Below are 27,529 nucleotides of genomic sequence, written 5' to 3'. Positions count from 1 at the left end.
GTTTGATTTGCCACCACATTCCACAGTTAAAAGGTATAGGAGCAAGGAGAACGAGTCCCTATGTGGCCAAAAAAGTTCCTGTCTCTCATGTAAAATTAAAAAGCACTCAGACAAACATTATTGAACCTCTACTGGAGCGTGAACGTTCCATGATGTCTGGCTGACCCTGACACAGGTTCATGTTTCCTCTCTTGGTTTCTCAAGGGTTTTGATTTTTTTATTCTCCTCCATCAATCATCTCTTATTTTCTAACCGTCTAATCGTTATTTCAACGGGCAGAGGTGGCATATGAGTACAGAGTCCAGTATATTTAACCATGCTAGTGGTATGGCTTTATGGATGGCAATGTCAGCCTGTCCGTTGGTCCATCGCTTTGGTCCAAACTGAAATATGTCAACCATTGGATGGTTGTACAGGCGTTCATATCCCTCTTGGGATCAAGTGTTTGCATTTAGTGCTAGCTAGCAGGATGCAGGTAGGATGCTAATATGCTAAATTACAGGAATGAACAAGGCAAACAATATACCAGCTAAACATTAGCATTTTAGCATTGCTGTGTGAAGGGGACTGCCAATTTTTCCGACTGCCCAAAATTCCAAAGCCCCATTAGTTAAAAAAAAAATTATGTTTTGGCTTAATAGTTCACATTTGGTGGCACAAAAGACACTGGAAATGCAGGGACACGTTGCAGAAAAACACCTTAGTTCAGTTGCTACAATGCTATTAGGAAATGCGAAGAGTGGGTAAAAACTGGGAACGTTGGCTCAAACGCTGCTAGGAAACTGAAGCTAACTGCAGGGAGTGTGTATTTTTGGAGAAACAGGACTTCAGAGCAATGGCCGTTTGTTTTTTTCTGATAATGGGCTGTCAGAGAAATGGGCTTTCAGTCCACTGGGACTTTTTTTTTTTCAGACTGATGGTCCGAATTTTGGGCTGTCGAAATGGTCCTGTTGTTAGCATGTTGCCATGCTAGTGTTAGCATTTAGCTGAAAGCACCACTGTGCCAAAGTACACAGATCTATCTATCTATCTATCTATCTATCTGTCTATCTATCTTCATTCACATAGATTCTGATCTCACAAGAAACCCCCACTGTAATCAAATTATTTAAGCATAAAACTGATTTGCAGCATAACCACAATTACCCAGATGACAACAATTAGCTAGATGATACATATCACTGTCTTCTCAAAGCATATCACACTGGATATCAACATCATATGGGTTTGTGTCAAACATAAGGACTTTGTCAGTTTTGTACTGTTCCAGTAGGCAGCCGCGTGGAACACTAAAACCTTTGTTCACATTTACACATTTGCTCCATATCTACTCGCCGCTGTTTTTGAACCCTTAGTTTGAACCCTCTATCAGCCCCCTGGGAGGTGAGTGACAGCTTTTATACGTCATACCCCATGTAAGTGATATGAATTAACATGACTCATCCAGAAATGACACATCACTTTCCAAAAATTAGTTTCAGAGGCGTCCCTGTGAGTCAAAAGCAAATTTTATTTTCCTTTAATCCAAACAGCCTTCTGACATGAACACAAGTTCATTTCCATCATCTTTGGACCGCTCAGCTAATTAAGCAAAAGTCACATCTGACAGGTCCAAAGAATTCACCAGAGTCCACCAAAGTCATCACAAGTGTTGTTTTCATGGACCGTTTCACAGGCATTTACTGGTCAATCACATTGTCGAGCGGTCCTGTCGTCGCAGCCCTGAGCGGTCTGATCCCTGAGTGACAATATGTTCTGGTCACATAAAGTGTATCGGGGCGGAAAAGGTCTCTTGCTCTGCCAATTAACATTCACGAGTGCGTCGTTTCCAAGAAAAACCTCACATTGACCCGGTTCAAAATAGCAGCTTGTTGCCATTGTTGGAGCCATCTTTGGTAACAGCTGCGTCATGTTAATCCAGCACCCCATCACTTACAACGCTGTAGTCTGGCCTTTACTTGTTATCATTTGTTTCTTTCAAGATGATGGGATAAGTCTGTGTGACCATTTGAGGCTTCTGAAATGGAGACATTCAGGCTTTAAACGTCTCTATGCATGCGTCATGTAGCCAAATCACTTCACTTACTGTATGTAAAGTTTCCATGTTTGCTCATATCAACCTGGGGTGCAAAACACCCTTGGGGAGGCTTTAAGTATCCATAGGTCATGAGGCAGTCAAGGAATAATATTGGAGCAAACGCAAGAACTCAGGGCAAAGTGAGTCATCTGTTATGATCAAAATCATAATTTCTAGTAAAATAACTCAAGAAAACATAATTAATCCTGCCTTCAGTGACTTCTTTCCCGCTCTAAATGACGCAAAATATGTGTTTGAAAGACAAACAATGAGGTTCTGCCTATACTGGCGGGGGGCATGGATTAAAACAGAGCTGAGGGGGTTTCCTTAGTCAAAGACGGTTGGGAACCAATGGCTTATATGACAGTATAATCATGGTCATATGACTGTGACCTCCCAAAGGCATCCAGAGGTTATCCATGATTCACTCAGATAATGAGCCTCATCACTTAGGCTGTCACCCGCTCTCCTCCGAGACCCGGGCTAATATTTGCAGCCAGTAATGCATCGAGGGGTTACATGAGCGGTAATCCCATGCAACGCTGACCGGCGTGATACATTACTGTAAGCAAATGAATGATTGGATACTTATTTAGCATAATATTGAAGTGCCCTGTACGGAGTATGATCTGGAACCAGAGAAGAGAATTAAATGGCTTTAGAGTCATAAGTGCCACTTCTCACTTAGATTAAGTTAAATACACATTAACACTTTTTCCCTAAAGTGCATCTTGCCTTCATTTAGACTGTTTGCTTAAGGGATCAAGGAAAAGCTACAAAAACAAGAGGGATTTTATTCTGCAGCATGACCAGGCCTTGAATTCATCATCCTTCAACATTTTAAAGGAATACTTCACCACCCAAATGACTATTTGTATATCAATTACTCATCCAGTGTTACGTTGGATTCGGTAAGAAAACTTTTTGTTTCTCGCATGTCTCCATGGTGAACGAAGAATCCAAAAAAGCTGAAAATTTCCTGACAAATTGAAGTCACAGGAGTTTGTGTTTAACAACAGCAGTAACAATACAGTATCAATCTGTTTACAAATCCGTGTTTGAGAAGTACTGAACATATGACTGGGTAAATAATACATGGTAAATGGACTGTACCTGTATAGCTTTTCTAGTCTTCCGACCAATCAAAGCCCTCTTTACACTACATGTCACATTCACCCATTCAGACACAGTCACACAGGCACTCACACACTGATAGAACAGCTATAAGGAGCAACTGGGGTTCAGTATCTTGCCCAAAGATACTTCGACATGCAGACTGGAGGAGTCAGGGATCGAATCGCTGATCTTCCAATTAGTGGACAACCCACTCTACCTCTGAGCCACAGCCATCCCTGGACTTGGATTAAACTGCACACATTCTGAGAGTTTGTAAATGGATGGTTGGTGCCATTTTGCAGATGTCAAATGTGGACCCCTAAAACTTTCAGTTAATTAAGAATTTTTCTTTACGTTTTTGGATTCTTCGTTCACTGTTCATGAATACAGCTTAATACGAGGTGAGTAACTGACATACAAATGGTCCTTCAGGGGTGAAGTACTCATTCAGTTTTGGTTCCTGAGTAATGACTGTCACGAAAAAATACCAACAAAGATAAATCCACAAGTGGATGCACCCTGTCATATTCTGACTTTTCATATAAACTAACTTTACCTATTTGGCACGACTTCTCTTATATTCACTTATCAATCAGCGACCACTAAGGTCCATTCCCATAGGAACGAACACCTTCATGTGTTTGTGATAAATTAACTAAAATTGTTGTGAAAAACTAAATGGCAGGGATGCTGATTGAGATGACTCCTTCACTCAGTTACTGGGGCACTGACAGTTGGTTTTCAACTCATTTCAATGTGCACATGATAATAAAATAGAGTGCAGATACTCTATTTTTCACCATTGGTGTGAGATCTACAAACAAAGCTTTCAAAAGCATTGGCAGGACAGCCGTCTCTCTTTGGTCGAGATCAAATCTTTACCTATGTATACAGTATGCAGATAGCTCTTTGGTGCTGCCTTCATCATATCACATTTTTCCTCTTCTCCTCCTGCTATTTCCTGAGTTCTTTCACAGTGTCATTCAGAGGCAGTCAGGGCACAGTGCCACCTGTCCAGGTACGTGAGCTCTGCAGGGACACAGTCTCCGGTGAGAGGGGTCAGAGCCGGCACAACTGAACAGCAGAGGCTCCCGCTGAAGGCCGCAGCGTCTGCCCCACGGGCTGTAGGAAGGAAACAGATGGTTGACTTCCTGTTCCATGCTGGAGCAGCCGATCTTGAGTCTGCAAAAAAAAAACAAGGGAAATGAAAGCGTATTTACTTTCAGCTGCACACAGCACAAATGGCATGCTTGTGCCCGTTGATTTTTCACCTGATAAACGCAGCAGGACTGTTCAGGTGGTGAAACAAAGCAGGCTCACACACAAGGGAGGACCGTCGACACACGCTTACGCATGACTGCCCCAGGGGACCCAAGTGCACCCTTAGAGTGCTTTCTGGGGGCCAAGTAGGGATGGATTTACTGCAAAAATTCTGGAGGGATTTAAAAGAAAGAAAGAAACCAAACAACAACTGAATTATTTCTCCATTATCCAAGGAATAAAAACTCACTCTTCAAATTCAACTAGACTAATTTAGTAGAAGAAGCACCAGAAATACTGCAACAGGTCTACATTGCTTCAACTTTGTACCTGGTGAGCAATATATGTGTGAACCCTCTCCAGCATTCCTTCGCAGGTGAACTCTCGGGGAGTGAAAGGCTTCACCTACAAAAACACACATGCACTTTTATTCAGAGCTGCTTTTATTTAAATTCAATAGATTACAAGGTTTGTGTCTATGTACAGTATGATTGCTTGTTCTCTGGTCACCACCTCTGTGCGTTGAATGGCTCTGACCACCTCCCGTACTTCAGTCTTGTTGGTCACATCTACAGTCCACACGTGGGGTTTGCCGATGAATTTTTCAGCATAAGGGTGCTGGGAGGAGATCTGTCATCCAAAGTTATTTACTGTCGTTATGTCTTCAAATCAGTGTACAATATTTATGCTCAATTCAATGTGTAATTTTTTTCAGTTTGACCTACCTTTCTTGTGGTGGGCTTGCCTTTGTAGAAATCATTGTTGTCTGACGAGTGTGGGGGGTCAAATTGTGGCTGAAGGAAGACACAGCCCAGGGCTATTGCTTCAATGGGAGCTGGACCCTCGTAGGGGAACCCAAGACCTAAAAACACCTGAGAGAGAACCATCAGAAGGAAGACGCATTATTTTGCATCCTAATGAGGATTTTTCATAACCTAAAAACAAGGCAGGACAAGCAGGAAAAGCATATTAGGACAGGAATCCATACTGGGCTTCAATTCAGTCCGACATTATCATGCCACAAATTCTCAATAAATCTACAAATGTACTTGAGACAAACTAGATGCACTCTAAAGATTCAGATTCGCTGACTGTTATCTGACCTTGGCTCTGCGGAGAAGTCGTAGGAAGCGTTCCTGAGTCAGCAGGCCGTGGTTTCTGACGAAGCTGGGCAGATTGGAGGTGTGACCTGGAGGCTGGTAGACTGTAGCGTGGGTCTCCAGCTCTTCACTGATCACCTCAACATACTCAGATTTACCCTGATAGTTACACAAACATGCAGAAACACACAGGACTCAGAGTACCGTAAAGGAAGGTTCGGATTTTTTCAAGTGGAGATGTATAAGGAACTGATCCATAGTCAGTGTATTACATACAATAGATGGCAGTCAGCACTTCAGTGGATCTGATCTAGCCCTTTAAAACACCAAAGTCATACATTAACACAGACTACACTCTAAAAAAGAATACATTGGTTTAACTTGGAAAAAAATAAGGTAACAGTTTGCATGCATCTTTTTAAGTAGTGCCAATTCCATTATTGAGTAAATCCTACAAGTCTTTTATAATTTACCAAACTCAATTAGTTTGGTACAACCAACATATTTAGCTTTGATTTCAAAAAGCTTAATTAAGTTGAACCAACTTAATATTTATGTTTAGTGGTCAAATTATTTAATTTATGATATTCTAATTTATCTATTTCAATTCCATCCAACTCAAAAATGTTAACCTCTTGAAAATACGTTGTCAACTGACTATAACACTTTAATGTGACAAACGTCATCTGTTATACTAAATAACTTCTGTATTTTAAGCATTATCTACTAACTTCATGAATCATTTTTTAGAGTATAGCAGCTCTTTGTGTTCTGTGAGGTAAAATCACTTTTTGTCAAAGGAGTCTGGTGGACTTTGATGGAAAGATGGAAATGACGGTTTTAGTTCCCCAACAGACAGGGCTGATTGACGGCAAGGTAAAGCTGTGAAAATAGCTATAACGCTCATTCAAACTGTTAGTTTTTTTTAAGTGGGGCTTTTATAAGATGACTAAGATGGCTAAGATGGTTTTGCTGCTGCCCCCATCCAAAGCAGTACATTGCTTAGCTTCCGTGGTGGTATGCCTGTCTGCTTCTCCAGTCTGATGGCATTGCAGGCCGCCATTTACTATAGGTAATACACTGACCATGGGTAAGTATCTCATATGACCCCACTTCAAAAAAATCCAAACTATCCCTTTAAGACAAGAATATACAAAAACACTAAGCTGTCTTTCTTGCTAACTTTCTACACTATACTCTTTTGGTCATTATACCTGCCACATGTAGTCCTGTTTGCCGTAGACAACCGCTATCCTGTCTTTCCTGAAGGTGTCCGGCTCCAGCTCATCCTCCCTTACCTCCTCGCTCACTGCCTCCTCACTCACAAAGCCCAGGAAGGAGTTATCAGGGGTATGGGCTAGAGACAGCAGATCACAGAGCAGTTAAAATTGAGGTTACTTTTGGACAGGCATTAGTGACAGCACAGGCCAGGAATATTGTAGTTAAAGGTCCAGTGTGTGGGATGTAGTGGCATCTAGTGGTGAGGTTGCAGAACTGAAACTTGTCCCATGTGCCAAGCGTGCAGGGAAACAGTGGCAAAAAAGACAAAAAAAATGCAAATGGCCCTATCTAGAGCCAGTGTTTAGTTTTTTCTATTATGAGCTACCATAGAAACAACATGGTGGACTCCATGGGAGAGAATCCATTCTGTATGTAGATTTAAACGGCACATGATTCTTATTTTAAGGTAATTATAAACTAATGAAAGCATAGTCATGAATATTATACACCATTTCTGCCAATACATGCCCCTAAATCCTACACAGTGGACCTTTAACAGTCGAGATTAAAATTCTGTGAGAGAGGAAAAACATGCTGAGCAGTATAAATCAGCTGTTAAAGGAAATGAGAACGTCTGGCTGTTTGGATAGGCAGCTGCCACCCTGCTGCCCTCCGACACACTAAAGAAGGTGTGAGAGATGAGTATTTACTTTAATAGGAATGTGCCAGCAAAGGTGTACGTGTGTGTGTGTGTGTGTGTGTGTGTGTGATTGTGTGGACTTGTGTGCAAGCATCACATTGACTTCTACAACATTTGTCAGTGTGTGTGTGTCATTCAAGATACATGTTTAAAAGACTTGAGCCAAATCTCCCCTCATTCACCCATACAGCAGCAGCACTTAATTTCCTCCTGGCTCCTTTTCAGCTTCATTTGTCCTTGCTTGTCTCTTACACCTGTATAGGCTCACTTATCAGATTAGCAGAGATATGCAACAGCAGACTGATACGATCAAAATCATGCAACATGTGGGGGTGTGACGGGAAGCTGTGATGCATGAAGTTTCTTGGTTTCAGTGTTTCAGTGCCTGTATACACTTCTGCTTCATTACTTGTCTGTTCAGTGTCCTTTAGTCAACTGTCCTCCTCTTCCCCATTTCAAAACAGAAGCATAAAGACCCGCCTGCTCTTTTCTCAGGCTTCTTTCTACTTCCTGTGTCTTTGTCTCTTTCTTTCTGCACCTTCCCCACCGTCAGCTAACATCCATCCCTGTCTCCCCCTCAGCAAGACAAATAAACAGTGTTAGAGGCTGAGGCGGCTCTCGGCCCGGGGCGTCCAGCTTGTCTCCATCTCCCGGCAGGGCGGGGAAGATGACAGGGAGAGGTGTTGGAATGAAAGCTCAGTCTGGGCACTGAGTTTATTTAACCTCAGCTATTAATCCTCTCACTGTGAAGACGCTTAGAGGGGTGCATGTGAAGGATCAGTGCTGCGGCAGCAAGATATAAATATGTCTGGAAATGTGTGTTGAGAAATAGGTACTGTTATTTTGAATCAATGTACTGTACTGAGTTGCCATCAGACAGTGCCACAGTTGAGTCACATGTTTGCATGATTACAGACGTGTGTACACACACACACACACACACACACACACACACACACAAACACAGAGTTGTGTTTCCATCCATCTCTCCCTAACTGTAACCCAAGTCTTCAGTCTAAACTTAAAAGATTTACATTGTGGGGACGTGTCCCCGAAAGGAAGAGAAGTCCCCACAATGTGACTGTGTAAACAGATTTATGTCCCCACAACATACACGTCCACACATACGCACACACACGAATACATACACAGACTTACGGAACATGGTCATATACTGCAGAGGTTGCAGACCCCAGCTGCCCCACAGCGTTTTATATCCATGACTATGCGCATAACTCCCCAAGTTAAAGGCTGGTTCGGTGCCAAAGGAATCCAGGATTCTGAAGTGACACCTGGAATGAATTTTTGAAAATAGCTGATCAGAAAATGTATCTTACATTAACACACAGTCGTTTTCTATTAATATATTAACAACTTATGGTGTGTAATGCTGCCTCTATCACATGACTCTTATTTAAGGGCTTAAAAGAATGTGGCTTTTTCATTTATGATAATCATTAAATAGAGGTCAGGGTTTATACATCTTTTATCTACCATTACACGAAAGGCGTTGATCCAAAGGACCATTAAATGCACTTGTAGCTCATTGCAAAATGCATATAACTGTGCAATCTTGCAACCCACTGGCTATAAACTGACGCCAACGTAGCCTCTGTGACCAATATTTTAGGAGATCCAGTGAAGCCAGCGGATATCTGGGCGAAGACCTCCTCTTCTGCGCATTATTTATGGTTCAATTAGCAACTTGGGACAGGTCCAGAAATGATTTTGACTCATAAAGGCAGATATCCGCATATGAATGCCGATAAATTAGAAAAAAGCTAACTCCGCATCAAATGATAGCCGATGTGTTCCGAGATTGCATTTTGGCTGATGCATTCCACCTCTTTTGTAACTGGTCGATGTCACCTGGACTACAAATGCAAACTAAAACACTTCTGACACTAAATCGTATACTGTTACCAACAGATTCTGCATTTATATGAATACTCCTGTTTACAGAGATTAAAAACTGTGTAAATGTAAAATATCATAGAAAATATAGGAGTGCCGGTTCATTAAAAAACAAATTGTGGTCGTACTGGTAATGCAGGAAAGCCAGTCCCATGGTGCCTTGAAGGTGAGCAAGGCCATGGTAGTCAGTGTAGATGAGGTCAAAGGTCAGGGGCCTCTGGATTGGACAACTGCCTCGCCCTGGCGCAGCACCTACCAGGCTGGACCAATCACAATAAACACACATCACACCAGCATCATTCAACATCAATCGTCATATCAGTGTAATCCAAGACTAGACACCTACAAATACCTTTGTTCATATGTGTAATCAGTACTTTGCCAATAAACATTTTGTGTCATAATGAAAGTAACGGTAGATGACAGTGGTGCCAACCTGTGGAGTTGTTGCTGTGAGGTGCTGAAGGTTAAGTTGTGGCCCAGGATTGTGAGACAGGCGCTGAGGTCGGCCCACTGGACCAGCTCCCCTAGAGGACCCCCTCTCTCCACCAGGGCTTCAAAATGCTGGCCAACACTCCCAGCCAGGGCCCCGGGATACAGCAGCACCTAGAGGAGGTGGGTGCGTTATAAAATCCAAATCCAACTTTAATGGATACTAAAAACCCTTTACATAAACATCATAATCACACAGGGGTGTTTTTGATAACCTCTAAACATATGTTGGGGTAATATCTCGTTGTTATACCCTCATTTGGGTAGAGACTGTCCTGTTGCTGCTCTGCCTCATCCTCAGAGCAGCTTGTATCCACCGTTCAGACATCCTTTCCACTCTGGATCGGATGAAGTTTACAGCGGGACCACTGCTGTTGCTGATGACCTCATACAGTGGGCTCAGAGTTGTATGTATCTCAGCCTGTATGTATGGCGTGAAACAGAAATAATAGTAGTGTTTTAGTGGAGTAGATCATGAGCTTAATCATTCTACAGTATAGTGATCGTAGTGATACAGTATTTGTACCTTCTGTGTATGAGAGGGAGGTTTCTGGTGCCATGGCAGTGCAGAGTGGTTTCTTCCTAGACGAGAGGGACAAAAGTCCTCTATTTGGCTAAGGTATGTCAGTATGGAGCATGTCGTACCATCCACTCCATAAAAGGCATAACAGGGGTCTGACTGCCAATGGGCCCGCAGGAACTGCCAGAGAGACGGGTGTTAAATCAGCCAAAATAACAAGGTGCATTTTTAGTGATATCATGCTATACTGTAATAGCCATGATTTTAAAATGTTTTTTCCATATCCAGCTCATATACTGGGAACTACATACAAACAACATTAAAGGGACAGTTCACCCCAAATCAAAAACACATAGCTTTGCTATCTTACCTGTAGTGCTATTAATAAACCTAGATTTTTTTGGTGTTAGTTGCTGATTGTTGCAGATATCGGCCGTAGAGATGTCTGATTTCTCTCAAACTTAATGAAACTAGATGGCACTCGGCTTGTGGTGCTCAAAGCACCAAAAAATACATTTGAAAAACTCAACAGCAATGTCTTTTTCCAGAAATCATGAACAGGTTACTCAGGATAATCCACAGACCTTGTTGTGAGCAGTTTCATGCAGGAACTATTTTCTTTTAAACTACACCTATGTACAGAAACAATGTACAGGAACTGTGCATCTACTCATGCTCAAGGTCATACCAGCACAAGATGTAAACATTAATGTTGTCTTCCCCGGCAGAACTATAACCAGCTAACTAACTAGCTAAGTAACTTGAAATCCTCTTTCCTTCAGTAGGGTGGATTGTGAAAGAACAGTGCAGTGGTACAGTTGGTGGGTGTAGTGCGGTAGAAAGAAAACAATAGCCCCTTTTACACTGCCAGCGAATGTTGCGAGCATTGAGACACGCAGCTGGATTGGTGAGTTGATCCAAGGTGCCCAATTTCCAGCGCAAAGGGGTAAACATATTGGCAGAACCTTTTTGGTTTAAAAAGAACAACACCCTTCCGCCATGGGAGGGGCTGTTGATGACTTGTGGGAGGAGTTGTTGACGATGCCTCACGTGCGACCCACTGGAGGTGGACTAACAGGAAATGGCTGATAGCAGGAATGAGCAGCTAGTAGCAAGAGGGAAACACAAACCTGACAGACACTGTAAAGATGAGCCACTGGGGAGACAAGGAGTTGCTTGCCCTCCTTGCCCTCGCAAACAAAGAGGCCATTAACCGTCAACTTATGAGGGAATCGCAGAAGGACTGACCAGCCGCGTCATTGTTTATGTCACACGCTGAGCTACACGTTTTGTTATTTGCTCACGCCCAACATTGCCCCGAAAAAGTTGCATTCTGTATAAACAAAAGTAGGCAGGCGGCATTTTGCTTCATTCCCTGATTTTGTTTTTATACTGCCAATGCTGAACAAAGACTGATTGGGCTTTCCTGCAAATTTGCACAATTCCTATTTAAAAAGGGCTAAGGTCACAACAAACTCCCAGTGATGCCAAACTGGTGGGTTGTGGTCCACTCTTAATGGACTGCAAGTGACTCGCCATTGTGTCAAGTTTGTAAAAACACACTTTATTTTGAAGTACAGTGATTTTCCGACACAGAGCTTTGGCTATGAAGTGCTGTTTCCTGCTGTAGAGTGAGTGACTAACGGACAGCTCTTTGACAGAGGCAGCAAACTAGCTGGACAACATGGCCAAATACAAATATGACACTGAATATATTAAACTGTGTGGACCTTGAACTAATGACCAAGGAGAAAACTGGACCTCCGGGGTTGAACGAGTTGGGAACCACTGATCTTGAGAAACCCGTTATGATTTCCAGAAAGAGACATTGCTGTTGAGTTTTCCAATTTTTGGGGGGCATTTTGAACACCACAAGCTGAGTGCCATCTAGTTCCATTATACTGAAAAGAAGGCAGACGTCTCTTCAGCCGATATCTCCAACACTCAGCAACTCACACTAAAACAATCTAGACTGATTAGCAGCTCTACAGGTAAGAGGAAAAATGTGTATTTTTTAATTGGGGGTGGACTGTCCCTTTAAGTTGAGTTAAGCACTTCGATACACCTAAAACAGTGCACACACAGAGCCATTAATTTCATGCTACCATATATTTCCACTTTCTCACCTCCACTTTCTCCGCACACACCGGATATGCAGGGTCCATTGGCACCTCACACCTCTCATTGGGCCCTGTGGGTAAGATATTAGCTGTCACACAGTTTTTCTTTATGTGGCCATTTTGAATGCATCATTATTCCCAAATCCTGGCTTTAGTAACAAAAAGCACATTGTGGAGTCGACTCAACGTGGGTAATGAAGAACAGTGGATAATAACTTTGATATACAACCTCTCCGCTGAAATGTTCACAATGAATAGCAGCCATCAGCACGATGTATAGTGCTGCCATGCGTGTAAGAGGCATTAGAGTAGAGGCAGTGTGTTCTCAGAGGCCCTTTCCCGTAAGCCCCCCCACCATCTCCAGCCAATGTCAATCAACTGGAATGAACACACACACTCACACACACCTGACCCACCTGCCTCCTACCAAACATACCCTTTTACAATGCTCGCCCCGGCCAAAATACACAGTCCTTAACTATGTAAAACAACACAGTAAAAAGGAAAAGAGAGGGAAAAAAAGATAAGAAAACCAGAAGTGTGAAAGCCTAAAAACAGTGATACGCTATAGGAGCACGGCAAAAAAGAAAAAAGTGCTCCCTCTGCAAAAACATGAGTATGAGTAGACAAGTTGGTGAAAGGACTCCTGGGTAATTCAGTGGTATTTTATGAGTGTGAGGTAATGTGAGAGGAGAAGGGTAAGGGGCGAACAGGCTGGTGATGGGGAAGTGTGTGTTTGTGTGCATGCGGGTGGCATGTGCGTACATACTGCATAATTGTGCATGTCGACAAGTGTGTACCATTGCATACGCACGGTATGGTGTCTGTGTGGCCTGTGCTTTATGAATTCCCTTTTTCAAGAAAGGAGGCAGCCACTCATCCCCACTGCCCACACACACACATACACATACACACACACACACACACACAGCCCCTCGCGTGCCAACCAGGGTGCGTAACCCGACTCTCACCTGACACCTCTCAGGAGGGTCGTAGCGTAAATGTAAACTTTTTTTCCGCTCCCCACAACCAGTTGATCGACACTGGCTCTGTGGGACTTGTTAAACTTCTATTCAAGGACTTCATCCCCCATAACCACCTGCACCCACTGCCCTTTAACCCCCCCCATTCACACCCTCCATTATCACAGCTTGTTAATTTCACTGTGTGGTTAACCTCTATTGAGGCTATGAACCGTGCATTTGGCTCGGAGTATCACGCTACCACTGCAGTAAACCACAGAGAAGCTTGCAATTATTGAAGCTGGCAACATGCAGGGAGGGGAGAGTGTATTTATTTGGTGTAGCCAGAATGTTAGAGCATGTTATAACTGGAACAAACCCTAAAATCTCTGTTTTAGCTTGGACAATGGGCTGCTTTAAGCAAAGTGCATCGTAAAATTACAGCAAGACTAGGCAAGATTTGTATGTGATAGCCCAATACACCTGTCTTTTCAGTCTAAATCGGAGTGTGGGGTCTCAGCCAGGCTAATTTAGACCCCATAGATCAGTGATACTAGGGTGCCGGGTGGCCCGCCGACAATTTTCTAACTCACAGTAAAAATAAACTGACCAACACTGGGATTTTTTTTGTACTTTGATTATAAAGAAGGTCCCAAAGAGCATAAAAAGCATCAACACAGAGCTTGTTTATCAAAAAAAAAAGTGCCAGGAGAGGATCCACCGGACCCCCCAACAGAAGCAAAGCCTCAAATGTCGCGGGCCACACTTTGAGCAAAAATGTCATAGAGCATTGTGCATACGATGTGTGCAGTTTAGATGATATCATGTCATAAATTCAGACTTTTCAGATTTACAAACACTTCGAAACAACTCTAAAATCTTTAAAAATGTATATTATTATTATCAAGAAAGTAAAAACAAAAGGTATGTGTTTATTAAGAGACAGATAAGATGATTTAAGATAAGTTAAGACAAGACGAGACAAGACTTTATCAATCCCACACTGGGGGTGGTCACAAACATGAAGGTCTGGGCTGAGCTTTACCTGTGTGTAATCTGAGGTGATCATGTGGAGACGGTGTGTGAGACTGATGGTGATGGTGTTGATGACGGCTGAGCTGGTCAAGCCTCTGAGACACTCTCTTCAACTCCTTCTCCACCAAACGGGCTAAGCCTTGCTGGTCCTGTCTAAAGCTGGACAACAAGCGCATATGTATCCATACTGTATGAACAAATACAATAAGCTATATTCTGTTTGTATGTTAAGACGAGAGATGTTGTTGAATACCTCTGTAGTAACAGACTGAGATCATCTTTGGTCAGCTGAGTTACATCTCTCTCTCTGCTCAGCCTCTGCACCTGAGTGTTCAAAGCCTCCAAGCGGAGAGCCAGCCTGCGAAAGCCAGGACCACGCTGACCTGTGACATAAAGTAAATACAACATGGCATGTCGTGTATGTACAGTATCATATGCTACCCCCTATCACAATGTTTAAGTAGTAATACTGTGTGTTATGTCATGGGAAATCTTGTTCTGTGTATCATGAAACAGCAGGGTTATGTAATGCTATTTTCTTAACCTGATCTACTGCAAACAAAGCAGCAGTTAGGGCTAAGTGTATTTTCCATGTTCCATGTAGAGGGTAACTGGTCATTTTTACAAAGGTGATTTTTCCTGAAGGACTTTTTTTATGACAGATAAAGATGTTATACTTTCTGATAACATAATATTTCTGATTGTAACTAGAGCTTTGTGGTTTCAAGGACGGCTCACACACACACAAACTGGCACATACACTCATATATATACAGGCATACTGTATGTATATGTTTTGTGAATGTTTCCTCAGACACCTTCATTGTTGAATGTAGTGTTAAGCTCAAATTGCTGACCTCAAGTTATTCACAAACAGCATATTTACATACATGTGCTGTGCATTCATTAACCCAGTGCTTCCCAACCTTTTTGGCTTGTGACCTCTTAAAATAATGCAACATCTCTTTGCAACCTCTTCTCACAGGGAATGAGCTTGATGCAGAAATTAGGAGTCAGCAGTTTGGTTTTTCCTAGTTTTTAAAGGCCTAAAGAGATGAAAATGTCCAATATTTTAGAAGGGAAAAAACAACAAATTGAGCATAGTGTTAGTTCAGGCAGGACACAATGTCAAGCTCAGCTTACATCCCAGCTACATCAGTTGATCTCAAACAGCCCAATCAACTCATGGAGCAGCTGGTTGATGGAAGGGAGCCAGCTGATAGATCACATGATTCCTTTCTACCCAACCAATTACCCTATTTAAACTGCTCTGGCCTGCCTACTGTTGCTGCTTCCTCTGCAAGCCGCGCTGCAACCCGCCTTCACCCCAGCTCCTCCTTTTCATGCTGTGTCTGACTTATCAGTGTCATTTCTGTTTGTCATTGATGCTGCTCTGTTCTGTTCCCGGGGGGCCTTTGCTGCTGCTCTCCCTGCCATAGGCTTTTCATGTAGCCACATTGAAGGGCAGGGAGGTTTGCTCTCTCTGCCTTAGGGCTCTCCACGTATGCGCATGAAAGGGCAGATTGGTGTGCTCTCTCTACCTTAAGGCTTTCCACACAGGCGTATGGAAGGGCACAGATGTGTGATCTCTCTGCCTTAAGCTTTCCACGAAGGCATGTGGAGGGGAGGTGTGCTCTCGCCACCTTAGGCTTTTCATCTAGGCATATGGAAGGGCAGAGAGGTGTGCTCTCTCCACCTTAGGCTTTCTGGATAGGCCTAGGAAAGGCAGAGAGGCCCCAGAACAGAATGATACCACCAAATATAATACTGCAAATGGAAATAAAGTTTTCTTTTACTAAAGTGGTCCTGACTAAATTTTAAAAGAATGAAACATAATCTTGTGTGATAGAAATATGTATTTTTTAGTTCATATTTCTTTAATCACATTTTAACACCTAAGGTTTACCTTGGAGACCCAGAGGGAGTCCTGACCCCCAGTTTGGAAACCAGAGCCTTAACCAGTTATAAAGTGTCTTCAAAGAAGGATTCCAACATTTACAAGACACCCACACCAAAAAACAAGCATTTTACATTTAAGGCCATAAAATGTGGGTTACAGTGTCTATATGTTATTAATGTTTTTAACAAACTACAGTACCTCTTGTTTTTGTTCTGAAAGGTCGACCAGTGTAAAGTGTTTGACTGACCTGAAGTAGCAGTGTTCACAGTTAAGCTCTCTGTTAGCTACATAGCTAGTTGCCATGCATTCGAGTTACCAACTTGCCATAACTCAGTGGTTCATAAACTGTGGGGCATGCCTCCTTGCGGGGGCGTAGAGTCACTGCAGGTGAGGCATGGATAACCAGGGCTTCTGAAGAGGGGCATGGCAGAAAAAGTTTGAGAACCACTGCTATAACCGTAAAAACATCGACTTTGTGTTTTAAAAGCCTGCCGGAGGAGCTTAAATGAGCCATTTGAGATGGCAGATCAAAGCTGTCTTGATTGAAATATTTCTATGAAGCATGTGTTGGCACTGTATGAATAATATTAAGTGTTATAGTGGGGGCCTCAGGATGGTTGGAAACAGTTGTTGGGAAAGACAAGTTACGTTGTGTTTTTTCTACTTGGTGAGGTGGGGGGATGCTGGTGGAGTTAGGGTTGATCTGAGGTCAGAGTAAGGATCTCCTTGGGGACAGAGCTTTGACCTCTGATTAAATGTAAAATCCACCAGACTGGTGATGTCATTTCACCTGTATTTGTTCAGCTGACTGTCAGAATATCACTACTCACATGCCCAGGGGCCCTTTGGGCAGATGCAATGACAGATGAATGGGAGAGAAGAGGTGTGATCCTGTAACATCTTAATGCCAGTTGTATGACATAACTACTATGACATATAAGTGTGACAAAACAGTTTAAACACTTATAAAGGTGTGTTTGTGCAGCTAATACAATAATGTGTGTGGGTACATGTGTGCAACCCTTACTTACTTGTCATATGACAAGTAAAACTGTTACTGCTTTGCGGTCATAACTCTCCGCAAATACCTCACTTACAGTTTACATCCATGTCTGTGAAAACATGAATGCTTTACACACATCTTTCCCCTGGCAGCACAGAAGATCTACACAGTCAGCACAGTTTCAAGGTGGGCACCAAGATTCAGTGTCTGACCAAATGTCTCCCCTTCTGTTCCTGATATAACATTGAGTAATGGTCAGAAAAGTGTTTTTGCAGAACATTATGATGTCACAGTGAAGTTGATCTTTGACCTTTTGGATATAAAACATCATCACTTCATCATTTTATCCTATTAGACATTTGTGTTAAGTTTTGTCATAATTAGCGTACTAACTCTTGAGTTATGGCCAAAAACATGTTTTGTGAGGTCACAGTGACCTTGAGCTTTGACCTTTGGCCACCAAATTCAGTCAGTCAGTTAATTCTTGAGTCCAAGTGGATGTTTGTACCGAATTGGAGAGAACTCTATTGAGGTCTTGCTGAGATATTGCGTTCATGAGAGTGAAATGGATGCAAGGTCACAGTGACCTTGACCTTTGATTACCTAAATCTCATTGGTTCATCGTTGAGTCCAAGTGAAAGTTTGTGCCAAATTCAAAGAAATTTCCTCGAGGTATTCTTAAGGTATCATGTTCTCAAGAACGAGACAAGGCAAGATCACCCTGACCTTAACCTTTGAGCTATGACCACAAAAATCTAACCAGTTCATCCTTGAGTCCAAGTGAACGTTTGTGTCAAATTTGGAGAGACAGAAAATGAGCAGTACAAAGCTCTTTATTATGTGCTTTTAAAGAACAACAATGTGTTTCAAAAAAAATAAAAGCAACCCACTCATACAAACTTCCTGTCTGCCGCAGCCAGGGTTGAATTTAAGTTTGGATACGACATCAACTGACTTGGTCAGACGGATAATTTTTCAAAGTGGCTGATCGAAGCTAAGCCTCTAAATTTGAGCTGGACTAATTGTGCACGCTGACCAACAGCTTCCCCTATGTGGCATATTTTCCAACACAACCGTTGACCATGGCTGGTTGGCTCTTTGTACACAACTCGTGGTGGGTCTCTCAAAGCACAGACCAGTTTTGGGCCTGTGGCTGGCTGAGATGCACCAGTGATTTTTACTCTCTGCTAAAGATAAATTTCCTTGAATTTGAGAAGAAACGAATCAGGATGTTTAGATAAAAAGTCCTCGTATGTGATTACATTTTGAATCGGATTGATCTTATCAGAATTTTTCACAAAACAATGTGGTCTTGGTATGCCTTGAATTAAATCTGTGCGTCTGTTTTTTAACCCTCATGAGATGGTTACATTGACTAACTGTGCAGCATCTGTATGAGATTATATTTTTTATCTAAATTGATCTGATTGAAAATTAAACCAATATCAGAATGATACAAACAAAATGGTTAAATTAAGATCCCTAACAAAAACAACAAATTGAACATTAAGTAGCAAACCATTTAAAACACAGAGTGGAGCTTGCTGAGCCTGGGGTAGACACGGCACCAGAATATGCTAATTTATTCCTTGGGTGCAAAAGAAAGAACGCTGATTTTACAGAAACAGACACACACTCTGGAGGAGAATGTTGACAACATTTGTCTCTTCCTTGTAAACCAGGAAAAAAGCTTTTGCCCAAACAACTTTGTCTCCTGCCCCCTTAAATACCCTTCTTTAGGGAAACAGTTTAGGCAGACGATTGAGTTGAGCACGGGTATCTTGGCCGCAAACCCACAACTGTCAGAAACATGGGAGGACCCACCGCGAATTGTGTACAAAGCTTCATCTAACACTGGGAAGACAGTCAGGTCAGGTCCTATCCCCTGGAGTAATGCTGCTCTATTTCCACAATAAGCTCTTGGTGTGAAGACATCACATCTGAATGAGATTATAATTTTATGATGTGCTTATTATACGTTATTCATAATCAGTGCTGCTCAAACACCATGTTTGTCTAGGAACACATGGATGTTTCATGTTTTACTATTAAAAAGGTTAAGGCTTCTGTTTTTTAACTGTCCACTTCTAAACTAAGCTGTGTGTGTATATGTTACCTTGTTCCTCAGGTGACCTGCCAGCAGGTTCATCCCTGGTCATCTCAATCGGCACCCAGAGGCTCTGTAGCAGCAGGGTGGATAAAGACAGGCACAGACAGAGCACCAGGCAACAACTAGAGGGCACAATACACAGAGAAACCTTTTGAAATGCTACAGCAAAGAGAGAACATCCAACTCAAGAATCGCATGACACCACCTTTGTGATTATTTCAAACTGGATGTCATTGAACACTGTTTATATGCAGATTTCATAACAGAATCGATTTTTTTTTCATGTAACTGAACTGTGTCAGCGTTAAGGTCGGTTTTGATTAAGTTTATTCATTCATCTTGCTTGGACTGGCAGAAACTAAGTTTTAAGAGTTTATCCATTATTTTAACAGTTTGATGCATATACCAACTTTAAAATAACCACTGTAAGCAATTCATTAGGTTACTTTAAGATAATAACTTTTAGGATTTATCCACATATTTAAGCTAACGGTGTCAAGAAATGATCCCTTACTTTAAGCTAACAGTGTCAAGAAATTATCCTTTACTTTAAACTGACAATTTCACCATCCATTGATTGAAATCCATTACTTTAAGATAATCATTTCAACCACTACTCATTATTTTAACTATTTTTAGGGTATATGCATTAATTTAAGCTAATAGTGTCAATAATTTATCATTACTTTATGCTTACAATTTCAAGGACACTTGGATCACTTGGAGCTAACAATTTCTAGCATTTACCCATTGCGTTTAGCTAGCTAATTTTCTAGCAATCATCCATTACCTTAACAGTTTCAAGCATATAGGCCTACCTAGTTTAAGCTAACCACTTCAAGCATTCATTCATTCATTAGGCTACTTTGAGATAACATTTTTAGGATTTATCCATTAGGCCTAATTTAAGCTAGCTGTGTGAAGAAATAATCCCTTACTTGAAGCTAACAATTTCAAGCAATTATCCATTACTTTAAGCTAACAATGTCAAGCATTTATACCTACTTTAAAATGACCATTTCAAGCACTTATCCATTACTTTATGAAAACAATTTTTAGGATGTATGCATTAATTTAAGCTAACAGTGTCAAGAACGTATCAGTACTTTATGCTAACAATTTCAAAGATATCAGTTAACGTTACTTGTAGGGGGAACTGCAAGGTCTGGTTAGGTTTAAGCACAAAAAACACTTGGTTAGGGTTAGGAAAAGATCATGGTGTGGGTTAAAATGAAAAAGAAACTGACAAACACATAAGCTGTGAGCCTGCTTCGCCTCAAGCCTTTCCCAGCTGACCCAGCTGGTCGCGGCGCACCATCAAGGTAGAAATACGCCCGCCGGGAGCTGTTCAGCACCGCCGACCATCGGACTAATGGGATGTCGGACCAATGACATGTACCCACTTGTAGGCTAGCTAACAATTTCGAGCACTTATACCTTAAATTACTTTAAAGTGACAATTTCAAGCATTCATCCATTGGACTACTTTTAGCTAAGAATTTTAAGTGTTTGTCCATTAATTTAAAGTAATTATCCCTTACTTTAAGCTAACAGTGTTATACCTTCTTTAAGATACCTTCTTTATTCATTACTTTAGGATTATACTTTTTAGGATTTATGCATTAATTTAAGCTTACAGCATCAAGAATTAGCTTTATGCTAACAATTTCAAGGACATATCATTTAGCCTAGTTGGCGCTAACAATTTCAAGCATATATTACTTTAACAATTTCAAGCATTTATCCATTACTTTTAGCTAGTAATTTCATGTGCTAGTAACCACTTCAAGCATTTATTCATTAGGGTACTTTGAGATAACAATTTTTAGGATTTATCCATTGATTTAAGCTAGCCGTGTGAAGAAATGATCCCTAACTTTAAGCTTTAAACCATTTCAAGCATTTATCCATGACTTGGAGCTAACAGTTTCAAGCATTTATACTTTAAGCCAACCATTTTTAGTAATTATGCATTAATTCAAGCTATTGGTGTCAAGATATTATCACTTTGAGCTAACAATTTCAAGCATTTATCTGTTATTGTTAGCTAAGGTTAGACTTCCCTGTTAGCTTACTAACTAGGTTTACTAGTGCTAGTTTTAGCGGTAAAAAACAAAAAACAAAATCAAATTTCTCAAACAAGTTGAGCTACAATCTTTGCACATGCCCAGTTTTGTACATGATATTTTTTAATAAGCACAGACACAGAGGTAGGCTATAAGGTACAGTAACATCTCCAGATATGTCATCGGTGTATTTTCTTTGTAAGTATATTGGCCATATATGGAACATGACATAAAATACCACCTTTTAACAATTTGTGTCATAACCAGCCAGTTAAATCCCCTTTTAACTTCATATATTTGATTTTAAGAGCGGATTTGACGCAATAAAAACGTACAGCCTGACTTTGTCTTTCGTCAAATACACAGAGAATGTGAAGAACTAAACTGTTCCATGACTTCACGTGAGGACCCTGGTGTGTCAAAACAAATATCTGAATCGTGAATCGATTATAGCATGTGTCTGCTCACTGCTCACATGGGCTCCCAGCGTCAGTATAACTGGGGCAGATTGAGCAGTCACTTTGGTCTCACTTTCATCAGGCCAGTAAACCCACAAACCCTTACCCAAAGAAATACAGCGTAGCCAAGCACAAACAGTTTCAAGGCTCTCCCACTGCCTATAAAGCTCCAGATTTTGATCCAAACAAATTATTTCCATTTCATTCTATCAATCTGTGTTTCATCAAAGTTGTCAAAGCACTCATCCCGACATCACATGTCTTTGAATTAGGGGTTATACGGTATGGAAAAGTAGCAGAGCTGTAAATCATGTGAAAACAGGTTACTTTGTGATGGCCTGATAGCTACTGTTGTTGATGTCACATGCTGGGGATATCCAGCTCCATGTAAAGGGAAGATGTGATTATGAATATAATCAGTTACACATTAGTCACTGTGAGGTGGACCTCAGACATCAGCTGTCAAAATGAGAATGAATGAGCTAAGTAAGTAAAGCAAAATGTAATTATGGACTGTTGCTACTGTACAGCTTTACTACTTCCTGTCCACTGATTAGCCACTGATCTAATGATGATGAGGCTTACCTGCGTGGCCGCAGTGCAACATGCATGGCCTGCTGTTTACAGGATGCTGTATCTCACTGTCAAAACAAGCACATTGCAAATCCCAGTAAGTAATAAATGTATAGACATGACTTGGGCAGAGAAAAACATAATTCATACACTATTTCCACTCATATTCTGGATAAAGCTTTAAATGTCCATTGTGGTTTCTTTATATTGCAAATGAACGGTCACACTTTCCACATGAATTGAACCAATAACGTCTGCAAGCATAAATAGATTATCAAAGTAATGCTGTTGCCAGCATGACTGGTCATGAAAGCCGTTTAAGCCTGTGGTCTCTCTGCGAGTGTGTTGAACATGTTCATTACACTGACAGAAATACTGAACCTAAACAAAACCAAACTGCTGCTGTGTGACAATGTGAGACAGATACAGAGATGTCAGCGGCTCAGCGTAAAAGACAAACCTGCACATGCACAACCACACACACAAACACACACACACATCCTCACCTCCTCCGGTCTCCGTCTCAACCCACTGGCAACCATCGGGCCTGTTTTCAAAACACATAAACTTAAAAAAAAAAGAAAATAAAGTTTGGACTGGGAAGTAGCCTATCTCGCCTCCTTTTTTGTTTCTTTTCGCTTTCTTTCCCTCCTTCTCTGGCCGTGTCTTTTCTCTGTCCCAGGGCCTATGGGTAGGCATCCTGCGGTTGTCAAGGTAACCTGACTCCCCTTTAAAGAAAACAATACCCAGAGTGCTGCTTAGGCCTTTCACGGATACAATGGAGCCCACGCTATTGGGTGACACAGTTTCTTTCAGTCCCGCTGGCTAGACCTAAGCCTCGGTTTTGAATTGATACTCAAGCAGGGAGCTCATTTAAATAGCTCAAATGGTGCAAACCTTTGGCACTGAATGGCACAATACAGACAAAAGACAGTACAAATTTAATGACAGTCACAATAGTAAACATCATAATAGATCCAGGAAAATGCTCAGTGGAAACTTTATAGATAACAATCAAAGTTAAATTGCAATTCTGACTTACTGTGTTGTAACACAGTCGTCAAATAATTCCGTCACACATGAATTAATGCAGTTATTTCTTTGGAGGTTTCAAGCTGTAAGTGCTAGAATGGACCATGGATTTGTATGAGAGAGAAACCATCTCACATTTTTAAAGAGAAGTTTGTGTCTCTGAGCCTCAGCGGTTTTTATTTTAGTCGCAATACTGTTTTTATACATCATGCACAACTATGAAACTTGTACTTTTGGTGAAAGGCACTAAGATTGGAAACAAGTGTGAAAAGCCACACAGGTTGATCATGACTCAAATCACAGTCTCCCAGGTACCTGAGGAGGGTGCCATAGTGCCAAGGTGTACTGGCAGACCTAGCCTGGAAGGGATGATAATGAGAATAAGCATGTATCTGTAATCAGGAGGACAAGCCAAAAGTTTCCACACTGCTTAAGTCATTAGGAACATCCCAATTGGATAGAGATAGATAGGACCATGAATGGATTACTGAACAGGCCTACCAGGCAGAGGCACAGGAGCCCAAAAGCGTCAGGGCCCTCCTCGCCTTTACTTGCAAAATGTCACCCAAATTAACATGCACTGACCAGGAAGGGGGTCTAAGTGATCACAAACACACACAAACAGACCACAAAGAGATGCAAGGGAACTGCAACATGACACAAAATGACTACAGAGATACAAAACAACCACAAGGAGACACAAATTTACATCAAAGAGAGACAAACTGCGCACAAAGACACACAAAACCACATAATGACAACAAAAAGATGCGAAACCATCACAAACCCTGTGTGTCTTGCTCCTGTGTAGGAGAAGTGGTGGGCCTTTTGCATATCTGTACCCAGGGACCCGTTGTCTCATAATATGTCTATGGATAGAACACATATGTTACCTGTATCAGCTGACATACAGTACAGTGATGCTACAAACACGGAGCCTATCAGCCTTTTACAAAATAGGCCATGAATGCAATTAGCAGTCTACTTAAGGGCCCAGATGCCGTACCTACGTCCCCTCAGCAAGTAAGTAGCCAGAACACTGAACACTGATCGACTGACAGCACCAGCCATGTCAGCTGAGGTGAATCTGCTCATGCTGTTTATGGAGAGGGACCTTTGAGTTAATAAACTGATAAATTACTCTTACATAGGCCACCTCCATCCTATTTTTGCTCATTTTTTGCTTATTTAGGGGAGACCAGGTAGGCTATGGTTGTAACAACGCCACTTTCTCCGTAGTTCAGCTTTAACTCTGATTTTTAAGGCATGAAAGTAATGTTTCAGCCCAAATGTAGGTGTTGATTATTACTGATACTGTTGAATTTAGAATTACAGTACAGGCCAAAAGTTTGGACACACCTTCTCATTCAATGCGTTTTCTTTATTTTCATGACTATTTACATTGTAGATTCTCACTGAAGGCATCAAAACTATGAATAAACACATGTGGAGTTATGTACTTACCAAAAAAAGGTGAAATAACTGAAAACATGTTTTATATTCTAGTTTCTTCAAAATAGCCACCCTTTGCTCTGATTACTGCTTTGCACACTCTTGGCATTCTCTCGATGAGCTTCAAGAGGTAGTCACCTGAAATGGTTTCCACCTCACAGGTGTGCCTTATCAGGGTTAATTAGTGGAATTTCTTGCTTTATCAATGGGGTTGGGACCATCAGTTGTGTTGTGCAGAAGTCAGGTTAATACACAGCCGACAGCCCTATTGGACAACTGTTAAAATTCATATTATGGCAAGAACCAATCAGCTAACTAAAGAGAAACGAGTGGCCATCATTACTTTAAGAAATGAAGGTCAGTCAGTCCGGAAAATTGCAAAAACTTTAAATGTGTCCCCAAGTGGAGTCGCAAAAACCATCAAGTGCTACAACGAAACTGGCACACATGAGGACCGACCCAGGAAAGGAAGACCAAGAGTCACCTCTGCTTCTGAGGATAAGTTCATCCGAGTCACCAGCCTCAGAAATCGCAAGTTAACAGCAGCTCAGATCAGAGACCAGATGAATGCCACACAGAGTTCTAGCAGCAGACCCATCTCTAGAACAACTGTTAAGAGGAGACTGCGCCAATCAGGCCTTCATGGTCAAATAGCTGCTAGGAAACCACTGCTAAGGAGAGGCAACAAGCAGAAGAGATTTGTTTGGGCCAAGAAACACAAGGAATGGACATTAGACCAGTGGAAATCTGTGCTTTGGTCTGATGAGGCCAAATTTGAGATCTTTGGTTCCAACCGCCGTGTCTTTGTGAGACGCAGAAAAGGTGAACGGATGGATTCCACATGCCTGGTTCCCACTGTGAAGCATGGAGGAGGAGGAGGTGTGATGGTGTGGGGGTGTTTTGCTGGTGACACTGTTGGGGATTTATTCAAAATTGAAGGCACACTGAACCAGCATGGCTACCACAGCATCCTGCAGCGACATGCCATCCCATCCGGTTTGCGTTTAGTTGGACGATCATTTATTTTTCAACAGGACAATGACCCCAAACACACCTCCAGGCTGTGTAAGGGCTATTTGACCAAGAAGGAGAGTGATGGAGTGCTGCGGCAGATGACCTGGCCTCCACAGTCACCGGACCTGAACCCAATCGAGATGGTTTGGGGTGAGCTGGACCGCAGAGTGAAGGCAAAGGGGCCAACAAGTGCTAAACACCTCTGGGAACTCCTTCAAGACTGTTGGAAAACCATTTCAGGTGACTACCTCTTGAAGCTCATGGAGAGAATGCCAAGAGTGTGCAAAGCAGTAATCAGAGCAAAGGGTGGCTATTTTGAAGAAACTAGAATATAAAACATGTTTTCAGTTATTTCACCTTTTTTTGTTAAGTACATAACTCCACATGTGTTCATTCATAGTTTTGATGCCTTCAGTGAGAATCTACAATGTAAATAGTCATGAAAATAAAGAAAACGCATTGAATGAGAAGGTGTGTCCAAACTTTTGGCCTGTACTGTATGTAACTTGCATGAGATTAGAGAGTAGTCTCTTGGGTGAAATGTGAGGCTTTTCATCTTCATCTATTTCAGGGCCATGCTGCTGCACATAGCTAAATGGGGATTTTGAACATTCTAATGCATTTTATAAAGTGTTGCAACTAACCTTAATCACAGTTGTATCTATCTTATTCCCTTTTCAGCATGCCAAGAGAGCTGGTAAGAATACATTACAGGGGCGTGCTTGCATACGTACTTAAGTCTGCGTTAGATGAGGTGAGACAGGTAAAGACAGTAACCCCGAGCAGATACTGCGATAAAAAAACCCGAGAGAAAGAAGAGCAACACAGCTGCTCTGTGTGGGCAAAGAGTATCCAATGCACAGCAAGAGCAATGGGCACTTTGGTTCCAGTTCAAGTCCCTGTCCAGACCAAATATGGAGCGTGAACTAGTAGCTGGAGAGGTGCTAGTTTGCCTCTTGGGCACTGCCGAGGTGCACTTGAGCAAGGCACTGAACCCCCAACTGCTTGGGGGCGCCTGTCCAAGACAGCACCCTGACTCTAACATCACTCCATTTAATGCATGTATAGGTCCTGTTTGTGCATGTGTGTAATTTGGGCCTGTGTGTATGTGACAACGGAGTGAAAAAATTAAATGTCCCCTCTGGGATTATTAAAAAATATCCTCTTCTTCTTCAAGAGGATGTCTTGACTGGTTAGTGACTGTGGTAGATGATGTGTGAGGCACTAAACATCTGACAGGACAGGTTAGCAAGTTAGACCTTAGCAGGAAATAGTTATTAGAGTTTGAAACAGTTTTTTTATTTGTATTTTTTGCAATAGTGTAATTTTAAACTCTCCACTGTTATTTATACAACTTACCCCAGGTAATGTGGAGAGGCAGGTTGTACCAATAGAACTCCTTTT

General features: G+C 41.7%; 1 protein-coding gene across 3 annotated transcripts; it reads right to left on the bottom strand.

The window, feature by feature from the left end:
• On the bottom strand, positions 1–24,511 carry LOC117247367 (alpha-1,6-mannosylglycoprotein 6-beta-N-acetylglucosaminyltransferase B-like). Of its 3 annotated transcripts, XM_078163465.1 has the most exons (19): positions 24,447–24,508; positions 23,134–23,174; positions 22,640–22,695; positions 19,537–19,652; positions 14,771–14,900; positions 14,528–14,676; positions 12,527–12,591; positions 10,407–10,580; positions 10,134–10,301; positions 9,825–9,994; positions 9,517–9,648; positions 8,633–8,766; positions 6,768–6,910; positions 5,557–5,712; positions 5,179–5,325; positions 4,967–5,083; positions 4,784–4,858; positions 4,465–4,625; positions 1–4,375 (listed from the first exon to the last, which is right to left on the bottom strand). In XM_078163465.1, exons 3-19 carry the CDS (start codon positions 22,663–22,665, stop codon positions 4,177–4,179), a joined length of 2,262 nt encoding a protein of 753 aa, XP_078019591.1. In that variant the 5' UTR covers positions 22,666–22,695; positions 23,134–23,174; positions 24,447–24,508; the 3' UTR covers positions 1–4,176. The 3 variants fall into 3 exon arrangements, with proteins under 3 accessions (XP_078019591.1, XP_078019590.1, XP_033467783.2); XM_078163464.1 differs by lacking the exon at positions 23,134–23,174 and having other exon boundaries at positions 24,447–24,511; XM_033611892.2 differs by lacking the exon at positions 24,447–24,508 and having other exon boundaries at positions 23,134–23,985.
• Between the last annotated feature and the right edge of the window lie 3,018 nt (positions 24,512–27,529).

The sequence above is a fragment of the Epinephelus lanceolatus genome, chromosome 21 (genome assembly GCF_041903045.1).
Source record: "Epinephelus lanceolatus isolate andai-2023 chromosome 21, ASM4190304v1, whole genome shotgun sequence".
NCBI classification, from domain to species: Eukaryota; Metazoa; Chordata; class Actinopteri; order Perciformes; family Serranidae; genus Epinephelus; species Epinephelus lanceolatus.
Note: the sequence above shows the minus strand (reverse complement) of the source record. Positions and strands in the feature narration are given on the sequence as shown.

Excerpts from the sequence above, each read along its gene's own strand:
- LOC117247367 (XM_078163464.1), bottom strand. The coding sequence starts at position 22,665 with ATGCATGTTGCACTGCGGCCACGCAG. Across the intron at positions 6,911-8,632 it reads GCAGTATATGACCATGTTCC|CCCATACCCCTGATAACTCC; the intron begins GTAAGTCTGTGT and ends TGCTGTCTCTAG. Across the intron at positions 4,626-4,783 it reads ACACATATATTGCTCACCAG|AATTTTTGCAGTAAATCCAT; the intron begins GTACAAAGTTGA and ends AAATCCCTCCAG.